The 23,020-nt window shown below is 42.7% G+C and overlaps 1 protein-coding gene across 7 annotated transcripts in view; it reads left to right on the forward strand.

The window, feature by feature from the left end:
• The window catches only part of DGKI (diacylglycerol kinase iota), a 435,956-nt gene that overhangs the window by 159,088 nt on the left and 253,848 nt on the right, over window positions 1–23,020 (forward strand). For all 7 annotated transcript variants that reach the window (XM_053218037.1, XM_053218038.1, XM_053218039.1 and 4 more), the window contains one exon: window positions 5,987–6,082. In XM_053218037.1, the coding sequence (XP_053074012.1) occupies window positions 5,987–6,082 (96 nt within the window). The remainder of the gene's footprint in view (window positions 1–5,986; window positions 6,083–23,020) is intronic.

Genomic DNA, 23,020 nt, shown 5'->3' on the forward strand with positions numbered 1-23,020 from the left:
ATTTTCATATTGGCTGAGCTTGTTGCTGGGCAAGAAGAAATTCTTTCCTCCCGCTGGAGTAGTAATGTAGGCTTCTTCCTGTTGAGAATGCAAGGTAAGTCTCTTCCTTTTGGGGGTCTGCAATTAATGCAAGTGGTAGAGTGTGACCATCAGGCCTCCTGATTCCATTTTAAATGAGGTTTCTTTTATTCAGTTTCATAAAAGTAATCACAACAATAATAATACAAACTGTATTGAACACCTATTAACTTCTTATTGTGTGCAAGGCATTGAAATTTATGCATTTTCACACTTAAATATCACTATGATCTTGTGAATGAAGTACAATTATTATTATAATTTTAATGGTGAGTAAACTGAGGTTAAGGAGAGTTAGAGAGGACCTATGTACAGAAGAGGTACAGAAGAGGTGCAGCACCCAGGAGTGTTTCACAGGCGGGGCTTTCAAGTGTATTTGTGGACAGTGCTAACCTCTCCTAGCAACTATTAAGTGACAATACATATAGCATATTGCCAACGGATCTGAACCTTAGTGTCCAGAGTATTAACAGGGGGTCATGTAGACATGGCCGATTCCTACATGGTTGACCTTAATCTCAAGCTTCTCTGGAGGTTGAGCTGATATACGGCTTTCCGCCCCACCATAAGTCATTGTTCTCTTAGACCATCTGGCATGTCCCAAGGCCCCAAGGTAAACGGATACTCTTATCAGGCAGGACATTCCAAGCACTTAGAGAGATGACCTTCCTAGAGTTGAGGGCCAAGTCCAGACTTCCCTTTGGGTAAGTTTACTTCTTTATTATGTACTTTATTAAGCATCAGACAAGATAGATGTGCAAGAAAAGGATGAGACACGGGAAAAATGTAGTGTAGCAAAAGGTATGCTTCATCATTGTTTCATATGACTTTTTTTTAAAGGCTTCTCTTCTGTTTGTGATTTTATAAGACTGTCATGTTTCTATTAAGCACTCATGTAGACTTATCACAGTTTATTATTCCAGACTAATGGACAGATAAATATAATTATCCCTTTCTACCTTTTGGAATTGCATATAACAAAAATGTGCATTCATTCATTTATTCATTGATTCTTAATCTTTCCAATTCCTAAAATTTATTTGTCATCTATTTTCCAGACTCTTAGTCAAGTGCTGGACAGTCAGTGTTCACATAGAGCTTAGAATCTAGTAAATGAGGAAACATTAATCAAATAATTATGCCAATTAATGGATAGTTGCCAACAGAGGGAAAGGGAATATGGTTTTATGAGAGAAACTAACAAAATAACTTGACTTAGACTTTGGGGTCACTGATGGCTTCTTGGAGGAAGTAACACTTGATTTGGTGACTAGAAAGTGAATAGAAATGAACCACACAGAATCAGAATGGAGAGGAATAAACAATTCAGATATAATAAACATCATATACAGTGAATGGCCTTTGATGATGGGCTATTGGGACATTCGAAGCCAGAGATTATGGAGGATCAGGTGGTAAAGTAGAAATGGTAAGTACCTGAGTTTCATACCCCCTTTGAAACTGGAGTCAGTAACATTAGCTGATGGATAGGAATGAGAAAGAGAGATCTAGAATGACTCCAATGTTTTTAGCAAATATTTGCAGCTGTAGGAATGGAAATACCATTTGCTGAAAATTTAGGGAGAAGATTAGAGTAAGAACAGATTTAAGGAGTATATCACAAACTGAGTTTGAGACTAAAATTTTGAGATGCTTATTGGTTTTAAGTGGAGATATTAAGAGAGCAGGTTTTTTTTTTATAGATCTGAAGTTCAAAGAAGGGGTTTGTAGTGTATGAATAATTTGGGGGATAACAATTAATTGATGGAATCTAAAACCATGAGAACTAAATGCAATAACCTTGGGACTGGGTGTATGGAGAAGAGTAAAGATCTGAGAACGAGCTGTGGAACACTCTTAATATTTAGAGTTTGGGAATTTGGGAAAGGTCCAAGGATGAAGACTGATGGAGTGGCCATTGAGGTACAACAAAAACACCAAAGGAGTATATAGGGTTTCCAGGAAGCAAGTGTCCCTAAAGGAAGGGAATGATCATCTGTGTCAAAAGCTGTTGATTAAGATAAAGACTGAGAATCAGCCACTGGATTTAGCCATGTGAAGTCACTGATGATCTTGACAAAAGTAGTTACAGTGGAATGAGAAGAAAGAAAGCCTGATGGAATTGGGTTCAAGAAGTAATGAGTAGAAAGGAAGTAGAGGCAGCAAATAAAACTCTTTTTTGAACTTTGCCAGTAAAGGAAAAGAACAAGTAGAAATAACGAAAAGCGGGGGGCCTGGGTGGCGCAGTCGGTTAAGCGTCCGACTTCAGCCAGGTCACGATCTCGCGGTCTGTGAGTTCGAGCCCCGCGTCGGGCTCTGTGCTGACAGCTCAGAGCCTGGAGCCTGTTTCTGATTCTGTGTCTCCCTCTCTCTCTGCCCCTCCCCCATTCATGCTCTGTCTCTCTCTGTCCCCAAAATAAATAAACGTTGGAAAAAAAAATAAAAAAAAAATAAAAAGAAATAATGAAAAGCAATGTGTGGGTCCAGAAATCAAACTACAGATATATTATAATTTTTTCAGCTCTTACTTGTATATAGAGTTGTGATCATAATATACAGGTAGTTTTGAATTTTATTTTTATTTGACTTTACATCATATAGTTTTCCATGTGGCCAATCTTCATAATTGTACTTCTTGATGACTTTATAATATTCCATATCATGTATTATTCTACTAAACATTCTTCTCCACTGGGCATTTGTGATATTTCCAATTTTTGATTATTGCAAGGTAGAAATAAACTTCTTAATGTAAATAGTTTTTCCTTGCCGTTAGGATTATTTCCTTAGGGTACATTCCTAAAGTGAGATTATTAGATAAGTGTATGAAATTTTAATTTATTCTGTTGCTTCTTTAAAGGCTTATGTGTTGACGACTTTCCCCTTATCCCCAGGATCTATCTTGTTGACCTTGAGCCTTCTCACTATGTATCCATAGTTTCGTGTCTATTTGCTTAAAATCTCTCTGGACTGCCTTATGCCTCATCTCCCTTCTTCTCTTACCTTTTTTCTCTGGTGACTGTACAAGTGTAGAAAAGTATCAAGTCTGATAGATCAGTCATAGACACGTTCTAGAATCTATTATTTGATAAGTTGATGGGGTAGGATAGGGTCCACTGGATTACGGGGCCTCAGACTCTATGCACATGAGTCACTTCAGAACGTTGAAAACTCATGATGTCCAGGTTTCACTTCATGTTAGTTAAAATAGACTCTCTGGGGGTGGTACCCAGGTAGTCTTAAAAACTCACCAGGTGATTTTAATGAGCAGTTAAACTTGAGAACCAGCAGGTCAGAACCACTGTGGCAGGAAGCCTCTAGTCTTTTTTTTTCCCTCTTCCCTTACAAAGGACAGTCTTTCTAATCACATCTCCACTGCAGAGTGAGGTGAGCTAATCCTAGCAGCCCTGCTGTGCCTGACTCTGAGTCAAGGTTTATCAGCAAGGCTCTGAGCGCTTGCTGGGTATGTATTCAGGGGGCAAATAGCCCCTAGCCCAGAGGAAGCCTACCTGCCAGCCCAGTGAGTTAGTGGGGTGCTTGCAAATCTGAGTCCCTGGGTCTTGACTGTTCCTGCCTGCTGTTGTTGACCTACCAGAAATTAATTTCTGGCCAGCCTAGTTTTTGGTGTTTGTTATCAATGACTTTTGACCATATGACCTGCTGTAACATATTATTCGTCACTTTCTAAAACTTTTGTCAGGATTTTAGCATTTTTGGTTTCCCTAACATTTCATGCTATAATTACATGTTTAGTTTGCATGTATATATGAATATATATATATATATGTATGTATTCATGTATATATGTATGTATAAGATAAGTGTATATATACTGTCCTCATCCATTCCTATCTGAAAACTTTTAGGGTCTAAACCTATAGCTGTTCTTTTCTTCCTTCTGTTGTTTTTCTACAAGATTGACTATGAGGGGAATCCCATTTTCCCATCGACTTCCATAAAAAATGATGAACATGACTTTCTACAGGAAAAAATGACTAATAGAGAAGAAAAAGTTTTGGTGAAAAGATCATTAGTCACCCTTTGACATGGAGGGTGATGATTCTCATTAACATTGCTTTCTTTTTTAGAATGGTTTTGAGGCACTCTGAGATATGCAGGGCACCCCTGCCGCCCGCCCCCCCCACCCGCCCCAAGAGTTTCCTTGTCCATTGTTCGTGATCCCTCAATATCTGTATAACTTGTGAATTTTTCCTGCCCCTCACTTTCCTTGAGTGTTCTGAGAGTTGGTGTCACCTTTCCTGGATTGTGAAGCACCTATAACCATTGGTTATTCTTACCTGAAAATCATTTGAGCCTATAGGATCTGAAAGGAAAAGTATTGTATTGGAATCTGAAGAAATACATTTAAGAAATAGATGACACTTTGTTATTTTTTTTCTCCTTGGTGTACATTTCTGCTACTTCGCGTTCAGCTTTGGGATTCAGAGGGCTGTCATGTGGACATTTCTGGAGTCGGTTACTATAAAGATGACTCACATATAAGATAGAGTTCTAAATTGCTTGGTTTTTCTATAAAGTTCCTTATTAAAGTCATTTAACAAAACACCATAGCCTGGGTGGCTAAAACAACAGGAATTTATTTCTCACAGTTCTGGAGGCTGGGAAGTCCAAGATCAAGGCACTGGTAGATTTAGTGCCTGATAAGAACCCACTTCCTGGCTTGTAGACGGCTGCCTTCTTGCTGTGTTCCACATGACCTTTCCTCAGTGTATGCGTGAAGAGAGAGAAAGATCCCTCTCATGTCTCTTCTTATAAGGGCACTCTAATCCCAATCATGAGGGCTCTGTCCCCGTGACCCAATTACCTCCCAAAGGCCTCATCTTCAAATACCATCACACCATGGAGTAGGGCTTCAACATATGAATTTGCGGGGAATCACAATTCAGTCTGTAGCATCTCCCACGGAAGCCGATTACATGCCCCGCTGATGAAACAGATAAAAACAAGAGCAATTTTCCTGTAAGATCAGTAGACGTCATCTCTTTATGGTTAACCCAATACAGTGCTTTCCTTACGAGCTCAGGGTCTTTTTCAAGCCAATGAACAAAATACACAATTAATACATAAATCCATTATGTTTCCAAGGTAGTGTGCCAGAAGAAGGAATATGGAATCCTATTCATCATCCTGTTTAAGCAATATTCCACTCCTCCCCCGACCCCAACGAAACATTGTGCGTTCCTGAACATCAGATTGTTGCGCTGGTGTCGCCTGGCACAGCACGTCTGTTTGCCATCGGAAGTACGTGGCTATTTTTGGAAGCAGGGAAATCATTCAGTTAGAGAAATCTAGAATTCTATGGGCGAAGGCCCTACTGAAGCAGGACAAGTGTGAATTAGTAGGAATTTATTATGCTTTGAGTACATAGTGACTTGAATTAAGTTTTAAGAAGCCTCTGTCTTAGAATATAATTTACCCATTACTGATATAAATGGAAATGTCTTCAGTCTTTAAAGTGCTTTAATACTACTATCCTTCTTCTTAGCTAATTTGCTAAGTAAAGGCAACTTTTAATAGGATTTTAGTCTCAATTGTCATGGAATCTACAGTGTTGGGCCTAGATAAATATGGCCTTACAGTGAACAATCTGAGGGATTTTTTTCCTCATTTGTTTAATATATGTTTCACAGATTACCACGTCTCTGGATAAAGCATTTATAGACCTAATGTCCGTTTTAGTTATGGCTCAGACAGAGTTTTCCCAAACACCTTATTCTGTTTCTAGAACTTTGGTAGGATCCATGCCAACGGTATTTTCAGGGGTAAAATGAGAGGTGCTTAAACTGTGCGGGTTCACTTACTTTCTTGCCTCCAGAATCTACATTTGAGATCTCCCCCTTTCATACCTGAAACGCAAACTGAAATCAGGTGGGTCTTTCCCTTCCAGGAGAATGCCGTGAATGGAGAGCACCTGTGGCTGGAGACCAACGTCTCAGGAGACCTGTGTTACCTGGGAGAGGAGAACTGCCAAGTCAGATTTGCAGTGAGTGTGCTCCTCAGATCTCTGGGTTCTGCCCTTCCCTGGGGAAGGCTTCCGAGTTGAGTCTGACAGCCTGAGGAGGCCCGAATTTCCAAGGAGAGGTTTGAAAGAGCCTGTCCCTTGTGAGACAGTTGACAGTTAACATGGCTTTCAAGGGGGTTGGTTTCAATGGCTTGAGGGCTTGGCTATGCAGGTTGAACTTTGGTATAATGTGCCACTTTACGATGATTCCCAGCGTCGGTTTTTATTTGTGTGCTGGAGGGAAGGGAAAGGGTAAATGTGCATGAGTGTTTGCTTCCGGAGGGGGTGTCTGTGTGGGGGGAGGTCTGAGTGTGGGGGAGGTGCGTCTGTGGGAGAGACCAGTCGGTCCGACAAGTTGGTCTTGTAGAAGAGCGCGTATGGTGGAGGGGATTGCTGGTGCGTGAGAATGGGGATGGTGAAACACCTGTCTGGTGCTGGCGTAGGCTAGCAAATACAGGCACGCCTTGCTTTCTGATGCTTTGCTTTATGGGGCGTCACAGACCCTGTGTTTTTGTGTTGTTTTTTTTTTTTTTAATATACAAATTAAAGGTCTGTGGCAACCCTACCTGGGCGCCATTTTCCCAACAACATTTGCTTACTTTGTGGTAATTCTCACAATATTTCTGACTACTTCATTGTTATATTTGTTATGGTCATCTGTGATCAGTGAACATGACTGGCTAAAGTGGACATAATGGTAAGCATTTGTAGCAATGAAGTAATTTTTAATTGAGGTATGCACTTTTTTTAGACATAATGGTATTGCACACTTACTAGACTGCGGTATAGTATAAATGGTAACTCTTATATGCACTGGGAAGCAAAAAAATTCATTTGACTCGCTTTATTGTGATACTCACTTTATTGCAGTGGTCTGGAACCGAACCCACGATATCTCTGGGGTGTGCCTGCAATTCAGATCAAGTTGTGGAGGATAAAATTCTAGAAACTAGACAATTAATAAACACATTGGAATATCCCTTGCTTTTTATTTATTTTAATGTTTATTTCATTTATTTTGAGAGAGAGTGTGTGTTTGTGAGCAGGGCAGGGCAGAGAGAGAGAGGGGGAGAGAATCCAAAGCAGGCTCGAACCCATGAACCATGAGATCGTGGCCTGAGCCAAAACCAAGAGTCAGACGTTGAACCAACAGAGCCACCCAGGCACCTCTCTCTTGCTTTTTAAAATTTGCTTTGTATGGCTATTTAGAACCACCAGTTTAAATGTCAAAATTGTCTTTATATTCTGTGAAAAGAACACGGTTGCCAGGCATTGAGTCGTAAGGAACTAAAATTTTATTGTTGAGAAAGTGAACTTAAAATTTTTGTGTAATTGAAAATTGTTGGTTTGAAAAGAGTAATGGGAAACATAGAATAGTAAAGAAGAAAGAAGTGTTCTTTCTTACTTGGGGAAATGAGCCTTGTAAAGACATAATGCATTTTTTTCCTTTTTCATTATATTTGTTTATTATATGAAAGAAAGGTTTGGGGTAGAATGCAGGACTTTGGAATTACAAGTGAATATTTTTCTATTAATAACTAATAAGAAAGAAATTGAATTTCCACTAAAGCTTACAGAAGAATATAGCCCTCAGGGACTTTTATCCGGCTGCCAGAATTGCAAAGCTCATGGAACAAAACTTTAAAAATTGCATTAGCTGTTTTGACGACTGGTTTATAGGTTTTGTTGGGAAAACTTCATGAGAGTTTAGAAGACCAGGGTGTACTTGAGTGAAGTTAGGAGTAAAGATCAGTGAAAGGCCCAGCTGTACAAGGTCTCAGTTTGAATCTCACTGTTACCACTCACTGATATTGAGAACTCCTGTCTCTTGGGTGCTGGCTACCTTCTTCGAAAAAGAGAGTAGGATGAAATTATTTTAAATTATGCTTCCAACCCAGGTCTGTACTTAGCTGTTTGCATTTCTCTTAATCTTGTAAATTCATTTGATCTAAATATCAGGATTTCCACTTTATGCATATGTATTTTTAATTAAAGTATAATTGCATAAAATTTGATTAAATTAACCAAAGACCAAGAAATGCTCAGCTGTTTGGACTAAAATGCTATAAATAATGAATTAACATTAGGATCTTAGTTAATTGCATAAACACTGGTCGTGGAATATCAGATAATGTGAAATGGAAAAAATGAAAGCCAATTTTACTTGCATACATGCTTTTGAACTATTTCTGCTGATACTGCTGTCATCTGATGGACTGTAATTTGTTACAGAGTTCTGCATTATTTCCAAATTACTCCCTTTGATCCTTTTCTGGTAGTCTTTTACTGTCAGTCACATACTACCTCTCTTGGCAAATATATATACAGATACATCCACTCTTTAAACCTTGTATCAGCAAATGGCATCACTATTTACTGACTGATTATACCTGGGTCACTATTACCTCTAGACAGGGAAAAACAACAAAGAATAAGGGAAATTTATAAGTAGGATGCAACAGAGTTGTGACAACCCCCGGTGCTCTTCTGAATCTTTCTGCTAATTTTATCCCCAATACTTGGCTCTATTAACTCACTTCACAGAGTGTGTGGAAGATGAAGAGCTCTCCTCCAAAGAAAGGTCGGTGAAAGAAGGAATGAATCAGCGAGGAAGCAGAAGACCTGTTGGCTCATTATAGGCTCCCAAAGGCTCAGTGTGTTCACCCATGAAGTGGGGCAAATGTTGGGAGCATTAGATGAGATAATGCATTGAAAGAATTTACTTGCCACAACAACTGGCACAATGAATTAAAAGGGAAAAACAAACCAACATAGAAAAGGTGGAAGCAGACCATTCATGAAAGAACCACCATTGGCCAATATAGATCTGAAAAATATTTTAAAAAGGCACCCGGGGCACGCCTGGGTGGCTCAGTCGGTGAAGCATCAGACTGCAGCTCAGGTCATGATCTAGTGGTTTATGAGTTCCAGCCTCGCATTGGGCTCTGTGCTGACAGGTCAGAGCCTGGAGCCTGCTTCGGATTCTGTCTCTCTCTCTCTCTGCCCCTCCCCCACTCGTGTTCTGTCTCTCTCTCTATGTCAAAAATAAATAAAAACATTAAAAACAATTTTTTTTAAAGGCACCCAAAATAAAACCAACTACGAGGAGTCAGCATCATGTGCCTTTGCTATTTGAAATAGCAAAGAGTTTACAAAATGATACCACCTGCTGGTTAGTTAAGCCTAAGTGGTATTCTCGTTGCCACCTGGTAGGAGTGTAAATTGGTGGGTGCACAGTTGACCCTTGAACAACATGGGTTTGAACTGTGTAGGTCCACTTATATGTGGAATTTTTCTGGTAAAAACTACTATAAATGTATTTTGTTTTATGACTTTCTTAATATTTTCTATAGCTTACTGTATTGTAAACATACAGTATATAATAGAGAATACAAAATACGTGTTAATTAACTGTTTATGTTATCAGTAAGGCTTCCGGTCAATTTTGGGAGTAGTCAATTTCCGGTTAATTTGGGGGAGTCAACACTTATATCTGAATTTTCAACTGCACAGAGGGTCAGTGTCCCCTAACATCCACATTGTCCAAGGGTCAATTGTCAGTATGTAGTAAAGCATTACAAATCTAGCTGTCTCTAATTTATGCATCACATTTGGGTGGGGTGGGAACATTGGCAAGCAGGAGAGAACGGGGAGAGGTGTGCTCAACTTGATTCAGGGTAGTAGGAGGAAGAGTGAAGTAACCTGGGTTGAAAAAGAATATTAACAAGGGGAAGTAGAGAGAACTGACATCTTCCAGTGTTTAAAGAACTGCCTTGAAGAAAAGGAAGGGTCTTGCTCTCCATAGTTAGGAAGGTAGAATTACGTTCTAGGTATAGAATCCACTGCCTCTAGCATCGAATCTTACATGTATAATAAACATCACCTGGAAAGCCTGTTAACAATGTAGATTACTATTTCTCTCCTTGCTCCAAATGCTGATTCAATATGCCAAAGCTGGACTTGGGAATCTGTGATTTTAGCATGCACCTCAAATAACTATGGTGCAGATGGTCCACAGACTTAACTTTGAGAAAGGCTCTATTATAAGGAAGAACCTTAACAACTAGAGCTGTCCAGCAAGAGATCAAGGTATCTGGAGAGATGGGCATAAAAGATGTGTTTGCCAACAAGTTGGATGGCCATCTTTCAAGGATGCTGGGGGGGGGGGGGTGGGGGGAGGATGCACACCTGCTTTGGGTAACAGGTCAGGCAGGTTAATCTCCAGGAGAGCCTCCAGTTTAAATGTTCTTTTTGCAGCTTTCTTAGAATTGAACAACAGTTTTGTAAGAAAAAAGCATGTGCAAATGGATTATGCATTATATCCTCCTTTCTTTTAATGAAGCACCTTTGAAGATAGCCAACCTGTTGAGATAAGGACCAAATTACCATTACCAGGTACTACCTGCAGGCTTCTAAACAATGGGCAGGCAAGGCATTTGGAGGAGGAGTGAATCCGTCACCAAAGATATGCCTTTCACTTCTTACCCTATTTTAGCAAAGCAAATGTCATGGGTATAAGTTAAGAGATGGGAGAAATCAGTGTGGGTTGAGGTAGACAGAGGCGGCTTCATGGCAGTGGGGCTTGAGCACAGTTTGAAAGATGGCTAAGATTTACATAAAGTGAGTGGGGCAGGAGAACATTTCAGCAAGGGAGAGGAACATTAGCAAACTCAGAGTCAGGAGCAAGCTTTGAACGAGGGAGGAGGCAATCATCAGGCACGCATGAGCACACCAAAGGGCACGTGTTAGGTAAGAATGGAAATAAGGACAGATGGGGGCTGTGTGTGTCCATGTGCTCTGAACGGAAACTCAGAGGGCATGTTATAAATGCCTGTGTGCTTACGAAGCATGGCCATATAATATATCATCTCAAGCAAGACAGTTTTCAGAGGGAGAGGCTGCTGGTAGGTATAGTGCTGTGACATTAAGCACAAACCAGAGCTGCATCGGGGACACTGAGACAGTCACCCTAACTTAGAGAGATGTTACAAAAGTCTATTGAAAACCAAGGCGAACCTGCACATCCAGGACTTCCTGTTGCCATGTGGACTGATACTTGGGGCCCCTATTGAAGGGGATTGAAAGCAAGGCTGTGACATCACAGGACACGAAGATATTTGTAGGAGAGTTTGCTCCAAAGTCTTGGGGCTGCACCAGATGACCTTTAAAATCCTTCCTCTTCTGCATTTCTCTGGTGGCAACATTTAATACGGTAGAATGTCTGTGAGCAGAAATGTAATGGGATTAAAGTTGTTCCTAAATCAGAGACAGTCCCCAAATTAGTACCTGTTTCTTTTTCTGGTCTAGAGAGGAGAATGGGATGCACCAGTAATGACATTGGAGCAGAAGGGTCACCGTTTCCCAACATGATTATGGGGAGGAAAACTGAAATAAAATTCCAACTAGGACCACTCTCATTTGGTGCTGTTTATTGGGGTGGAGATTACTTCATTTATTCTGTAAGTGTTCACAGGCTGAGTGCCCTGTGCCACAAAGTGCAGACAGTGTTGAGAATGACATTGAATTGTAAGTGACAGTATCAGTTTGGTAGGTGCACTCTGTGGAAACCCTTCTCAGCCTTTCTTGATAGTATATGCAAAGACGTTGAGCCACATGTTTGCTCCTAAAGAAATTCTTGCCTCCATTAATAATCAGTCGGGCACATACCAGTGTCCACGTATCTTTACGCTGAAATGACACTTGTCTATGTCGCTGTATTGATGCACACAACAACCATGGCCATTGTCCGCAACCTGCCTTGAGACGTGTAGACAGAGGTAGGGCACCTGGAAAGTGGGAAGGAGGTGGGTTTTGGGAGACTGACCTGGGTTTGAAAGCCTGCCGTTTGTGTACTGAGTGAACTTTGGACAAATTGCACCCATTTCCTCATTTAAAGTATTGTCGTTAAGATCAGCCTCAGTGATTCTTATTTCTGGATGAGCATGGTGAACTTAGAACACTTTACTTTTCCATTTTATTTTTTAGAGTGGTTGGTCCCAGCCCGGATCTGCCACATCAGGGTCCCTGTTGAGTGGCACCAGGTATGAACATGTTAAAAAAATAAATAAAAAGACCCAGAACTCTACAGATGGACTCTCTGCTGTCACACATAGGTACAGAGGACACTGTTCTACTTCACAAAGAGTGTCAGGACCCAACCAAGCGGACTGGTCTCAGGGCCTGGAGCATAGTGGCTGTTACGGGTTGAATTGTGTACCCCAGAAAGATGCTGAGGCCCTAAACCCCAGTCCCTCAGGATATGACATTATTGGGAAATAGGGTTGTTTCAGATATGATCAGTTAAGATGAGGTCACATTGGAGTGGGGGTGGGCCTTACTCGAATATGTCAAGTGCACTTCTAGGAAGAGGAAGACACATATGTACACAGGGAAGGAGGCAGAGACTGGAGCGATGGAGCTGTAACCCAGGGACCGCCAAGGACCACAGGCTGTCATCAGAAGCTGGGAGAGAGGCACGGGACAGATTCTCCCTCAGAGCCCTGGGAACAGTATCAACCCTGTGGATACCTTGATATCAGACGTCGAGTCCCCAGAACCGTGAGCAAATACATTTCTGTTGTTTTAAGCTACCCACTTTGTGGTACTTTGTTAGGGCAGCCCCGTGAGACCAGTGCAGTCGCGTCCTGTTAGGTCAGTGATCTCATCTTGGCCACATGGCTACCTCCACGAGGCTCACAGATGCACAAACACCCAGAGGTATCTTTGAAAATGCCTTGATTGAGGATTTCGTTGAGACATTTGTGGCTTTCTGTATAAGTGAGCAGACAGGCAGGGAGGCGCCCGCAGCTGAGAAGTGTGAGGAAAGGAGTAGCTAGATGGTTAGGTGAGTGAGAATGTGTAGGTTGGGTGAGAGAAAAAAGGAACCGTCAGACTTCAGAGTGCTGTTACCAGATATCTTTTCTATTTCTAAACATGCTTATGTCACCTTGTTTGTGTGGGTAGGCTGGTGGATACTGTTTTCCTTTCGTTATTGTTTTGTTCATGTGTTTTGCTTTCATCTTTTCCTTGCGGGTAAGGTTTGGCAAATCTGGCCAACCCCACCTGACCTCTTACTTCTGTGATGTCTTCCAATACCGCTTGAAGCTTAACAAATCTAATTTTATTGAGTAAATGAATGAATTGCATGAGGGAGGCCATGTGATATGGGGTGGGCAGTCTGGAGAGTGAGACACCATGCAGATCCAGAGGCCAAGAGATCTGGATAAAAATCCTGGCTCTGCCTGGCTTCTCTGAGCCTCAGGTCCTTCCGTAAAGTAGTGATGATTGTGTCTGCCTCTCGGAATTGGTAGAAGGATTAAATTAGTTGACAAGCATTAACGTCCTTTCTTCTTTTATCCTGTTCCTAACTTCCATTTCAGTGTCATTAAGCTGAATGAGCTAATTAGTACTTTGGTTGGACTTTACTTTCAACAAGACCTTATGTTTGGGATTCTTCTGCTAACCCCACTGCTGACACTTAAACTTTTACCCATCATTTTACTGCTGTGTGTAATATCCATCGTCTACTAGGTCATGGGTGGGACCAAGTGAGTGTGGCAAATTGAAGTAACCCGTTCTGGAAAGCATCTTGTAGGCTGTATCTTTTTACTGGTGGGTCAGAAGCCTCATTGCTCTATCACAGCCTCTGCTCACAAGGAGGCTGGCCACATCATTGCTGGATCCTTGGGAGAAACTTGTAAGAGTACAAGGGCAGTAGCTCTCTCTGCCCTATTTGAAGAAAACTTTTAGCTTGTTTAAAAGAAAAAACAAGATGCAGATCCTGGTCACACGTTGTTTGTTTCATCTCTGGAGTATGGACGCCCTGGACAGCAGCCTGTGCGGATGCTGCTTCGTGTGTATCTCTGTGCTGTGGGCGGACAGGCAAGTCAGTGCCCCGCACACGTTGCTGGGGACTTTGTGCCCATCGGTGCGTGCGGGTCTGGCAGGTGTGTACCACAGAGCACCCACATTGGACTCGAGCCTCAGATTGCATCAGGACTGGCTGCTTGCTGATCCTGCGCATGCCAGTTGTCCAGCATGGCAGATTGATGGGCCGCACCCCAGATGGCGACTTGGCTGAGTGGGGTGTGGGCTGTCAGAGGGAACGATGAGTGTGGCAGTAAAGCCCCAGAGGCTAAGCCAGCTTGCTGTTGTTTGGGTGCCAGCCTTGAGGACGCCATCTCCAGGGAGCTGCCAAAGCTGTGCTCTGCCAGAGGTCTCTCCCACTGTTAGGATATTGAGGAGCTAACGAACCAAGATGACTCAGGGAGAACGGAGCCATCAACGGAAATTGGCGTAGACAGATTCTCCGCTCCTGACCCCCTCGTCAGCGGATGTGAGTGGAGGAAGGGGCTGGGGTGTTCCCGTGGGTGCAAGTGATGGTGCTCCGTATGTGTCTGGCCAGACGGTTGGGCATTTGCGTGAGATCATCCAAGGGCACACTTAGAACTGTTTCTCATGTGTGGCAGGGCCTCGGTAAATGTTAGCCATTTGGCTATTGTTCATTAAAGCGGTGTTATGACCAAATAAGTTTAGAAAACACTGAACACCTTTAATATACAAATATGTGTAATGAAGCTGTAAGAAAGACATAAGGTATGCAGGATTTCCTAGTTTTTTCCTCGGGGAAGGGATGCTTGTTGAATCTACTATTAGTCCCACAGAACATCTATTGGCATATTGTGGGATCTCAGTATTCAGTGGAAAACTGTTTGAGAAATGCTCACATAATGTCATTTTCCTAGGCCTTGTCAAGTCAATAACAGGAAGAGGCAGTTTCCTCCCACCTAAAGGTAAAGGAATGTCAGAGAGGCTTAATCACCACCCAGAGTTTCATACCTTTTCTTTGTCTTTGTGCAATTATGTTGCCTTTATACTAAACTTTCATTGAGCCAAGCTGTGTGTGTGTGTGTGTGTGTGTGTGTGTGCGCGCACACGTGTATTTTATTCTTAGAGTTTGAGCCTCTGAGAATAATTGTCTTCTCTTCTGCAATGATAATTTTAGATTGAGGCTATGTTTGTATGTGGGTATATGTTTGTGTGGAGAGGTTTTGTTGTTACTAAATATTGGCACAGTCCTGTTACTTAATGAAAATAATTTGCATCTGATTGAACATAGGGTTTACATCTCACCTAGGCAATGCCCAGGTATATAGAAATGTTTTCCCTTTTTCCAGTGTTCCCTAGTGTAGAGATCTAGAACAATAGAATTTAACCAACATTCTCGCTGCTCCAAGTCCCCAGTCTTGGCTGAAGCATTATTTACATTAGCAGTTACCCAGAACTACTGCTGACCCCTACGTGGACATTGTCTCTGTTTGTTAGAATTTTAATGTTGTTTCTGGTTCCTCCCTCACACATGAGGCAGATAGAAATTTTAGAGGGTAATTCCCTAAGAACATGAGGAAATGGAAAAACCTGCTTTGATGCCTTCATTTGAGGAGGCGTGTGGGCTTTGGAATCAAAAGGTGGCTTGGCTTTGAATCCAGGCTCTGGGATTTTCTAATTGTGTGATGTGATCATCGTTTTAACTTCTTGTAGCTTCAGTTTCGCATCTTCAAAGTGTGGGCAATTCCTGCATCTTACTGTTGCTGTGAAACTTAAATGAGATAATGTATAGACGGCAATTAACAGCTTGGCAAGTCACAAACACATACCAAAAAGCAGCCCCTGCAATGGATGTTTCTCCTTCAGGGAGAAGTGACTGCAGTGGATTGTCAGAAACTGATCCCCAAAAGGCAATGCCAGAGTACAGACCTTGGAGCACCTTATAACCAGCACCCCTCGCTCAGTGAATAAAAGAGAGGATGGGTCTCACAGAGTGAAACAACTAGCCCAGCTCACAGGCTGTCCCTCAACTCTGTGGCCCTTCTCCATTCTCTTGATCTTCTATAGCACACATCACTCTCTATTATTAAAAAAAAATTGCTCGCCTGCTTACCTGTGTCTCCACCACTAGAACATAAGTTCCATTTAGTTCAGGGACTGTGCCTGTGTTGTACTGTCCTAGATCCTCAGCATTCAGCACAGTGAATGCAGTGAGGAGTTATCCTGCCATTTTTCATGGAATGAATGAATGAATGAATGAATGAGTTCAGGGATGTGATTGTTGAGAGAGACACACATACACACATGGACACCTGTCACCAGATCAAACTCTGCCATGTATTTAAGTATCATTATACCTAGCATCCAGGATGTTTGAATTCATGCCTTACTTTTCAGGCTCTTCACAGGGAGGCTCAACATTCACTGCTAGTAGGCTCTTGTGGGGTTTTAAGCCCTGGCCTAGCCAGTGTCATGCCTATTGTGGCCCATCTTATTTGATTCTCATGGAGGATAGAGACTGCTGTTTACCATTCTTGGCACAGGGGGTCATGGAATTGTCTGTAGTCCGTCGCTATAGGCTCTTCCGAGAATGGATCACCTGAAGCAATCATGTCAATTATGTCTATTTTCATCAGTCTTGTCCCCCTAACTTTTCACTAGTAAAGAAAGTGAGGGGGAAGTAGTAAGTTGTAATAGAAAGGGACAGCTTTGAGTCAGAAAGACTTGGGTTTCACTCCTAGCTAATTTATCTTGGGCGAGTTGCTCAATCTCCTAGGATCTCAGCCCCTTGGCTGTAAAATGGGTGAAGTACCTGCGTTGTATGGCTGAAATGAGCTGTATTTACAGTATACATAATATGGATATCATACTAGCAGCCATACTGGTAAATACTGTCTGTGGTAGTGATGTCCTCACTGAAAAATGGTATGGGTGGGTGTGTGTATGTGAGTGGAAATCATACTGCAAACTGGGGATGTAGCTAGCGTTGAGTGTACCGCGACTGAAACGGTGGTCTTCTTGGCTGGACTTGGGAAGACTTTCTCTTAATTATGTCACCAAGAGCTTGGGATGTAGGAAATGGCAACGAAAGAACGGCTCATTTACCACAGCTTGATACGGCTTCTTAAGTGAGTAGAGTATTCCATATTAAACCAAATGTGTCTAAATTATTTTTTAGAAACCTCAAGCTGTGAACTATAAATAACAAATTCCTTGATTTCTACAAAGTAAACTGATAATGAGGACATGTTAGGATGCATGCTGCGGGTTAGGGAGTGTATATGGTGCCATCACACCAGCAAGGACCGAAAGGCAAGCCTTGATGTTTTCTAGTTTATAGTGAGCCTCAGTTCTCTACACACTTGATATACTACCTTAGCATTAGAGCCATTAAGATAACATAGGTACACCGTTTCCTGTTAATTTGTCTTCATTATGACTTTCATAGTATATCCAGCCCATTTTTATATCTGTCTGCTTGAAATTCATAAATGTACATCTCTTTGGCTATGTAGGCCTCTAGTTGCATGAATACTTATTAGTGTCTGTGTACTTATAATCCTATTTATGTACATTTTTTTGCACATATAGTTAACACTTCAGGTAATCTATAAGATACATGGAAACTTTGACCTGAGATCACTTGAAAAGAGTATAAAAATTCAACAGGTCACAAAATCGTCTGGAAAGAACCAAAGATAGGAAGATAGCACACAATAAAGTTAAAGCCATTGACTGGCCGCGGTCATATAAGCAGGACCTTCTTGCATCTAAGCTGAGAAGCATAGAGAAAATGAATGGGACAGAAAGATACAAGAGAGAAGACAAGCAGGCAGAAGGGGAAAAAAAGAAGGAAAAACAAGAGCTGAAGGCAACAAAGCACAGAGAAAGTAAAATAACAACCAAGAGTAAGAAATAGAATTAGGATTTTCAAAGAGTTCTTCCAGGTCATTAGGCTGAAATCCTTTTGTTTTTTTAATGTTTATTTAGAGAGAGGGTGAGCATGTACACAAGGGAGGGGTAGAGAGAGGGAGAGGGAGAGAGAGAAGAGAGAGAATGAATCCCAATCAAGCTTCATGCTGACAGCGCAGAGCCCAATGCAGGGCTCAGTCCCACCAACTGTGAGATCATGACCTGATCCAAAATCAAGAGTTGGTGCTCAACGGACGGAGCCACCCAGGCACCCCTGAAATCCCTTTTTAATGCATCAGGATCATGAAAGAGGTGGCAGAAAGAATGCCTAAGCAGCGTAGCCGTCTCGTGCCCGTCACCGGACGCACACACTCAGTATCCCACAGTCCGGTGGTCTCCCAGAGCTGTGTGGTATTGGCATCTTTCCATCAGACGTGTGCACATTTCTCAGACCACACATTATGGTTTCCATAAGTGACAGCTGCGGCATATATTTGTGTCATCTCTCAATAACTACACCTGAATTTTACACAGACTTATAAAAGATAGTAGTGGTGTGCACCAGTTAAACTCAATTGAGTTCCAACATGTAGACTCCACCTAAGATTTTCATGTAGCTTTCTATTGCAACCAATCAGTACTTATCACTCTTTTTTTTTCATTAGAGAACAATGCCTTGAAATCACGAACGTAAGCCACTCGTAGAAGAACTTGGTACAGATTTTATTGTAAGTGTGAACTACTGAGATTCAGCCAAGTATCTTCCCCTCTACTCCCACATTTAAAATGCATCTTGTGCCATTCTGACCACAGTTTTTACCAGTCTTAAGATAATGTTCAAAAAATGATGAGGTACCACTCTGTATAACCAACCGTCAACTTGAGCTTTGAATTAACACGAGTTCTGGCAATTTGGTTTTTACCAAATGGTTTCTCCGGTGAGCCCCGATTGCCTGTTTCACAGGAGGAGGAGAGGTTTTTGTAAGATGTTTCTGTTCTCCTCTTCAGGCTTGCAAAGTCTGTCCCCTTCCTTTAGTTTTCTGTTCTAAGATTTGGGCTTGCTTTCTCTTCAAATGAAAAATGGACACCAACTGTTGAGGAAATAGAGAACCTTTATTTGTGTAGAAACAGTCCTGAGAAGGCACTTTTCTCCTTTATGTGTCTCCAGGGAAGCTGTGGAATCAACACGTCTCTGCCTTAGCTCAGGTGGCTACTGTTTACCCTCTAGATTTACAGGCATATCCAAGCTTCCTCGGGGGACAGTGTCTCTAGAAACATGAACACTTCACGTACACATTGCTTCACATAAACGTGTTCTTTAGAACACAACAAAATATGCTGTTCGAAAAGCATATTGAGTTTTATTGCAGGACGTTAGAGGCATCTCCACCGTAACAGAGTATGAGATTGTAGTCAGTATGAGATGTGTAGTCAGCCGGTACTCACAAGCAGCAGGCTGGCCAACAAGTGGGTGTGAAGCCATCCTGGGCTGTCAGTTACGCTATTCGGACGCCTAAGGCCCACGTAGAAGACATGCGTGTTAAGCTTAATGGAAGTCTGTGTGTGACCAGAGAGGGGTCTCCTTTATCACCTGATCACTGGTGTGCCTCAGCCTTCCATATTACTGGTGTCACTCTCATTCAGGCTCTAATTGCCTAATACGTGAGTTATCGCTGCAGACTCTGATTACTTATTCTCTTTCAGAGAAAGCGTGTGTCTTAACCATGATTTGCAAGATCCCGTGTGATCTGGCCTTCTGGTATTGTCTGGCCTCATCTCTACCTAGTTTTCTCCAACCACACTGGCCCCTTTGTCACTTTTTAAACATCCCAGGGCCCTCATGCCTCTGGGCTTTGCACTTGCTGTTGACCCCTTTGCCCGGAATGCTTTCCTCCCCAGATATCTGTATGACAAACCCGTACACTTCCTTCTGGCATTTCGCAGAATGTATCTGCTTGTTGAGACCTTTCCTGGCCAAATTCCCTCTACTCTTGGTATCTCTCCTATTCCTTATTCTCTCTTTAATTTTTCTCTTTAGCACTTATTTCCATCAACATAATATATATATATTTATGTATCATTTTATTGTCTGTCTCTACTAGGACTCAGTAATCTCCATGAGATTAAAACAATTTTTAGGGGCGCCTGGGTGGCGCAGTCGGTTAAGCGCCTGACTTCAGCCAGGTCACGATCTCGCGGTCCGTGAGTTCGAGCCCCGCGTCAGGCTCTGCGCTGATGGCTCATTGCCTGGAGCCTGTTTCCGATTCTGTGTCTCCCTCTCTCTCTGCCCCTCCCCCGTTCATGCTCTGTCTCTCTCTGTCCCAAAAATAAATAAACGTTGAAAAAAAAATCTTTAAAAAAAAAAACAAAACAATTTTTGTTAGTATTTCGTTCACTGCTGTATCCCCAGTGCTTGGCACCTACTAGGTGCTTGGCATTTACTGATTGACCCTGTTAATAAATTACTTCTCTCATTTCCTTTTGCCTTCCTTCTGCTTTCGGGTAGTGCTACCTAATGCGACCAGATTAAATGATGATTTTTGGCCACTTTCTTCTCAACAACTCTGTCCGTATTCCATTGCCCATTAGATTAAAATTTGTGTTTCTCAGCCTAGATTTAAGAACTTCAGCAGTCTTTTCCTGGCTCACCCTTCTAGCCTGATCTGCATCACCTAACCGGGACTTCTATTTGGGAAGACTGGCCTACTTGCTGGCCCCAATTTTGTCTGGCATGTTTCCTCCCCACCCCCACAACCATTACCCAAGTACAGATTCCAGTTTAACTAGCCTGTAGATACAGGTAGAATAACGTGAGCAGCAGTAACACAGACTTTCTGTTCTCTACCCACTAAGACCTCAGTCTCCTGCACGGTAACCTTCCCATCCAGGGTCCCCACGGCTCCCAGAAGGCGTCTCATTTGCGACCCAAAAAGTAGTGCAGCTGTAATCACCACGAAGCCTCTGTGCTGTTTTCCCTCTCTGTGCAGAGGTCTCCTGTTCCTCAAACACCTGTAAGGTAGCTCATTTTTTCTTTTGGGGTTGCCTGCTGTGAGAATGCCTGCGTCCTGGTGGACATTTTGTCTCACAATCCCAAGGCCACCAGTTCTCCAGACTGCGGCTGGGGCAGGGGCTTGAAAGGGAGAACGCCCTTCACTGCAAATCCTTCCTCTTTCCTCCCTCCCTTCCTTCTGGAATGTCTACTGGGCTCCTACAGTGTTTAACCAGGGCCTCTTGGGGATAGTTCTTTGCCATTTTTCTGACAGTCCCTCATGACACAGCTCCTCTGGCCTGTACACACAGCCATGGCCCTACTGCTCACCTCTGTGCATGCCCTACTCACCTGACCTCCACCTGGGCACACACAGAAGCCTCCACACTCCAGCTTCCGACCTGGGACCCAAGAACTCATACCAGTAGACACTTGTGAGCCCAGTGACTCTGTATCCCAACAGACGTGCCCAAGCCAGTCTCCGTTCCTTTGGGAGACGTCACTGTGCGCTACATAATGAGATTTTGGCTTGCTTTCTTTTGGGGTGTCCTTGATTTTTGAAACGTTTATCTTTTAAGGCCCAATTCAAGAATTTGCTTTTCTGTCAGGTCCTTTTTACTGACTCAGCCTCTGAGAGCTTATCCTCCTCTAAGTGATGACTTTCACTGTCTGAGCTGCTCATTTAGCATTTAGCTATGTGTGGCCTTCTCCGTTAATGACTGTTTTTTTTTTTTTTTTGGTTTTCTTTTTTTTCCGAGTCCTTCCTATCTCCTCAAGTGGCTTGCCAGCTTTTCCTAGGAAAGATAGAAGCTCCTCCCTCTTTACTTCCTGTACTGCATGTAGCATTGTCTTACCTTCGTAGGCATGGTTAAAATTGTTTGTTGACTAAACACATTCATAAATACCCTTTAGAAAAGTCAGGGGTTAGCATTGTTTCGGCCGCACGGAAAACTCATTTATGTAGGGCATCTCAGACCATCGTGACTCCAGAGGACAAGCATATGCAGGTTTAGGTGTACTTGAGCGTAGCACGAGTATTTTTGTGCACCCATTTACATGAGTCCTCGACCCAGCCTCCTGTTGTTCCTGCACCTTCTCTTTCAGATATTCTGGGGTACACCTGGCATTTAGAATCTAGGGTGTCAACGGTGAAAAGCAGCTATCTCAGAGGGATTCAGCCCTCACCGAGACCTTGTCTGCCCAGAGGACACAGGGCACAGACACACAGGACCTTGGCAAATGAAGGTCTTGACCTTCCAACATGGGCCAACAGTCCTCATGCTGAGGGCTGGCCCCTTTAACACAAAGCGAGGTCTCTTTGCGGTAGATCCTATGGCGGCAGCTTTGAGAGTACCTTTGAGCCACAAGCTCCTCGAGATGTCCGGCGTTTTTGCTCCTTGGCCCGGGATTTTTGAAACCTTGTCGTCCTAGACTTACTTGATGTAATGAGGAACCACAATAGGGGTGCACTGGGACTTCAGCTGAGCCGCCCTCCTGATTTGTCCGAAATGTCCTGCGTTCTGTTGGAGGAAAAGAGGAGCCAGCGTGAGTGACCATGGAGGCTGTGCTTGGCTCTGAAATCGTATTAATGGAACTTCCAGATAATGTCATTCTTCATTTTTCCTAATACCAATTTACAGATTGCATCCCAGGCTCCCCAGAGAAGCAGAACCTGCCAAGTATGCTTGTCATTTCTTCTAATTAGGTTTTTAAATAAATCAAAGAATCTTGTTTTCATTTACCTTGGATTATACAGCGACAGTGTTCTTGTTCCTGTGCCCATAGAGGCATTCCCCACTGAAAGGACACCGAATTCCTGACACTCCAGAAGTTGAGGAGCCCCTTCCCTCCTCTCTCCTGAGCACTCCGTTCTCCCACCCCTGGAGAAGAAATGGCCTTACCCCAGCCCTGTTGCCTCTCCTGTTTTCCCCTCCCACCAAAGTGCCCCATAGACTAGACTCTGTGGCTGAAAGGGATCAAGAAGGAAGGATACAATTCTTCTTGCCTTACTTGCTTTTCCCCCTTTTCCTGATCTCCAGCCCTTCCACGTATCTATTCCTTTTGGCATGATTCTTTGGATCTGGGATAAGCAAAGGAGCTAAGTAATCACGGAGAAGAAGAGAGCTGGCCAGAGCCTGAGGCTAAGCCCATTCCCCCAGCCCCAGCCCCCCCATCTTTTTCTGGCTCTGTGC

Source organism: Acinonyx jubatus, chromosome A2, assembly GCF_027475565.1.
Source record: "Acinonyx jubatus isolate Ajub_Pintada_27869175 chromosome A2, VMU_Ajub_asm_v1.0, whole genome shotgun sequence".
Lineage (NCBI taxonomy): Eukaryota > Metazoa > Chordata > Mammalia > Carnivora > Felidae > Acinonyx > Acinonyx jubatus.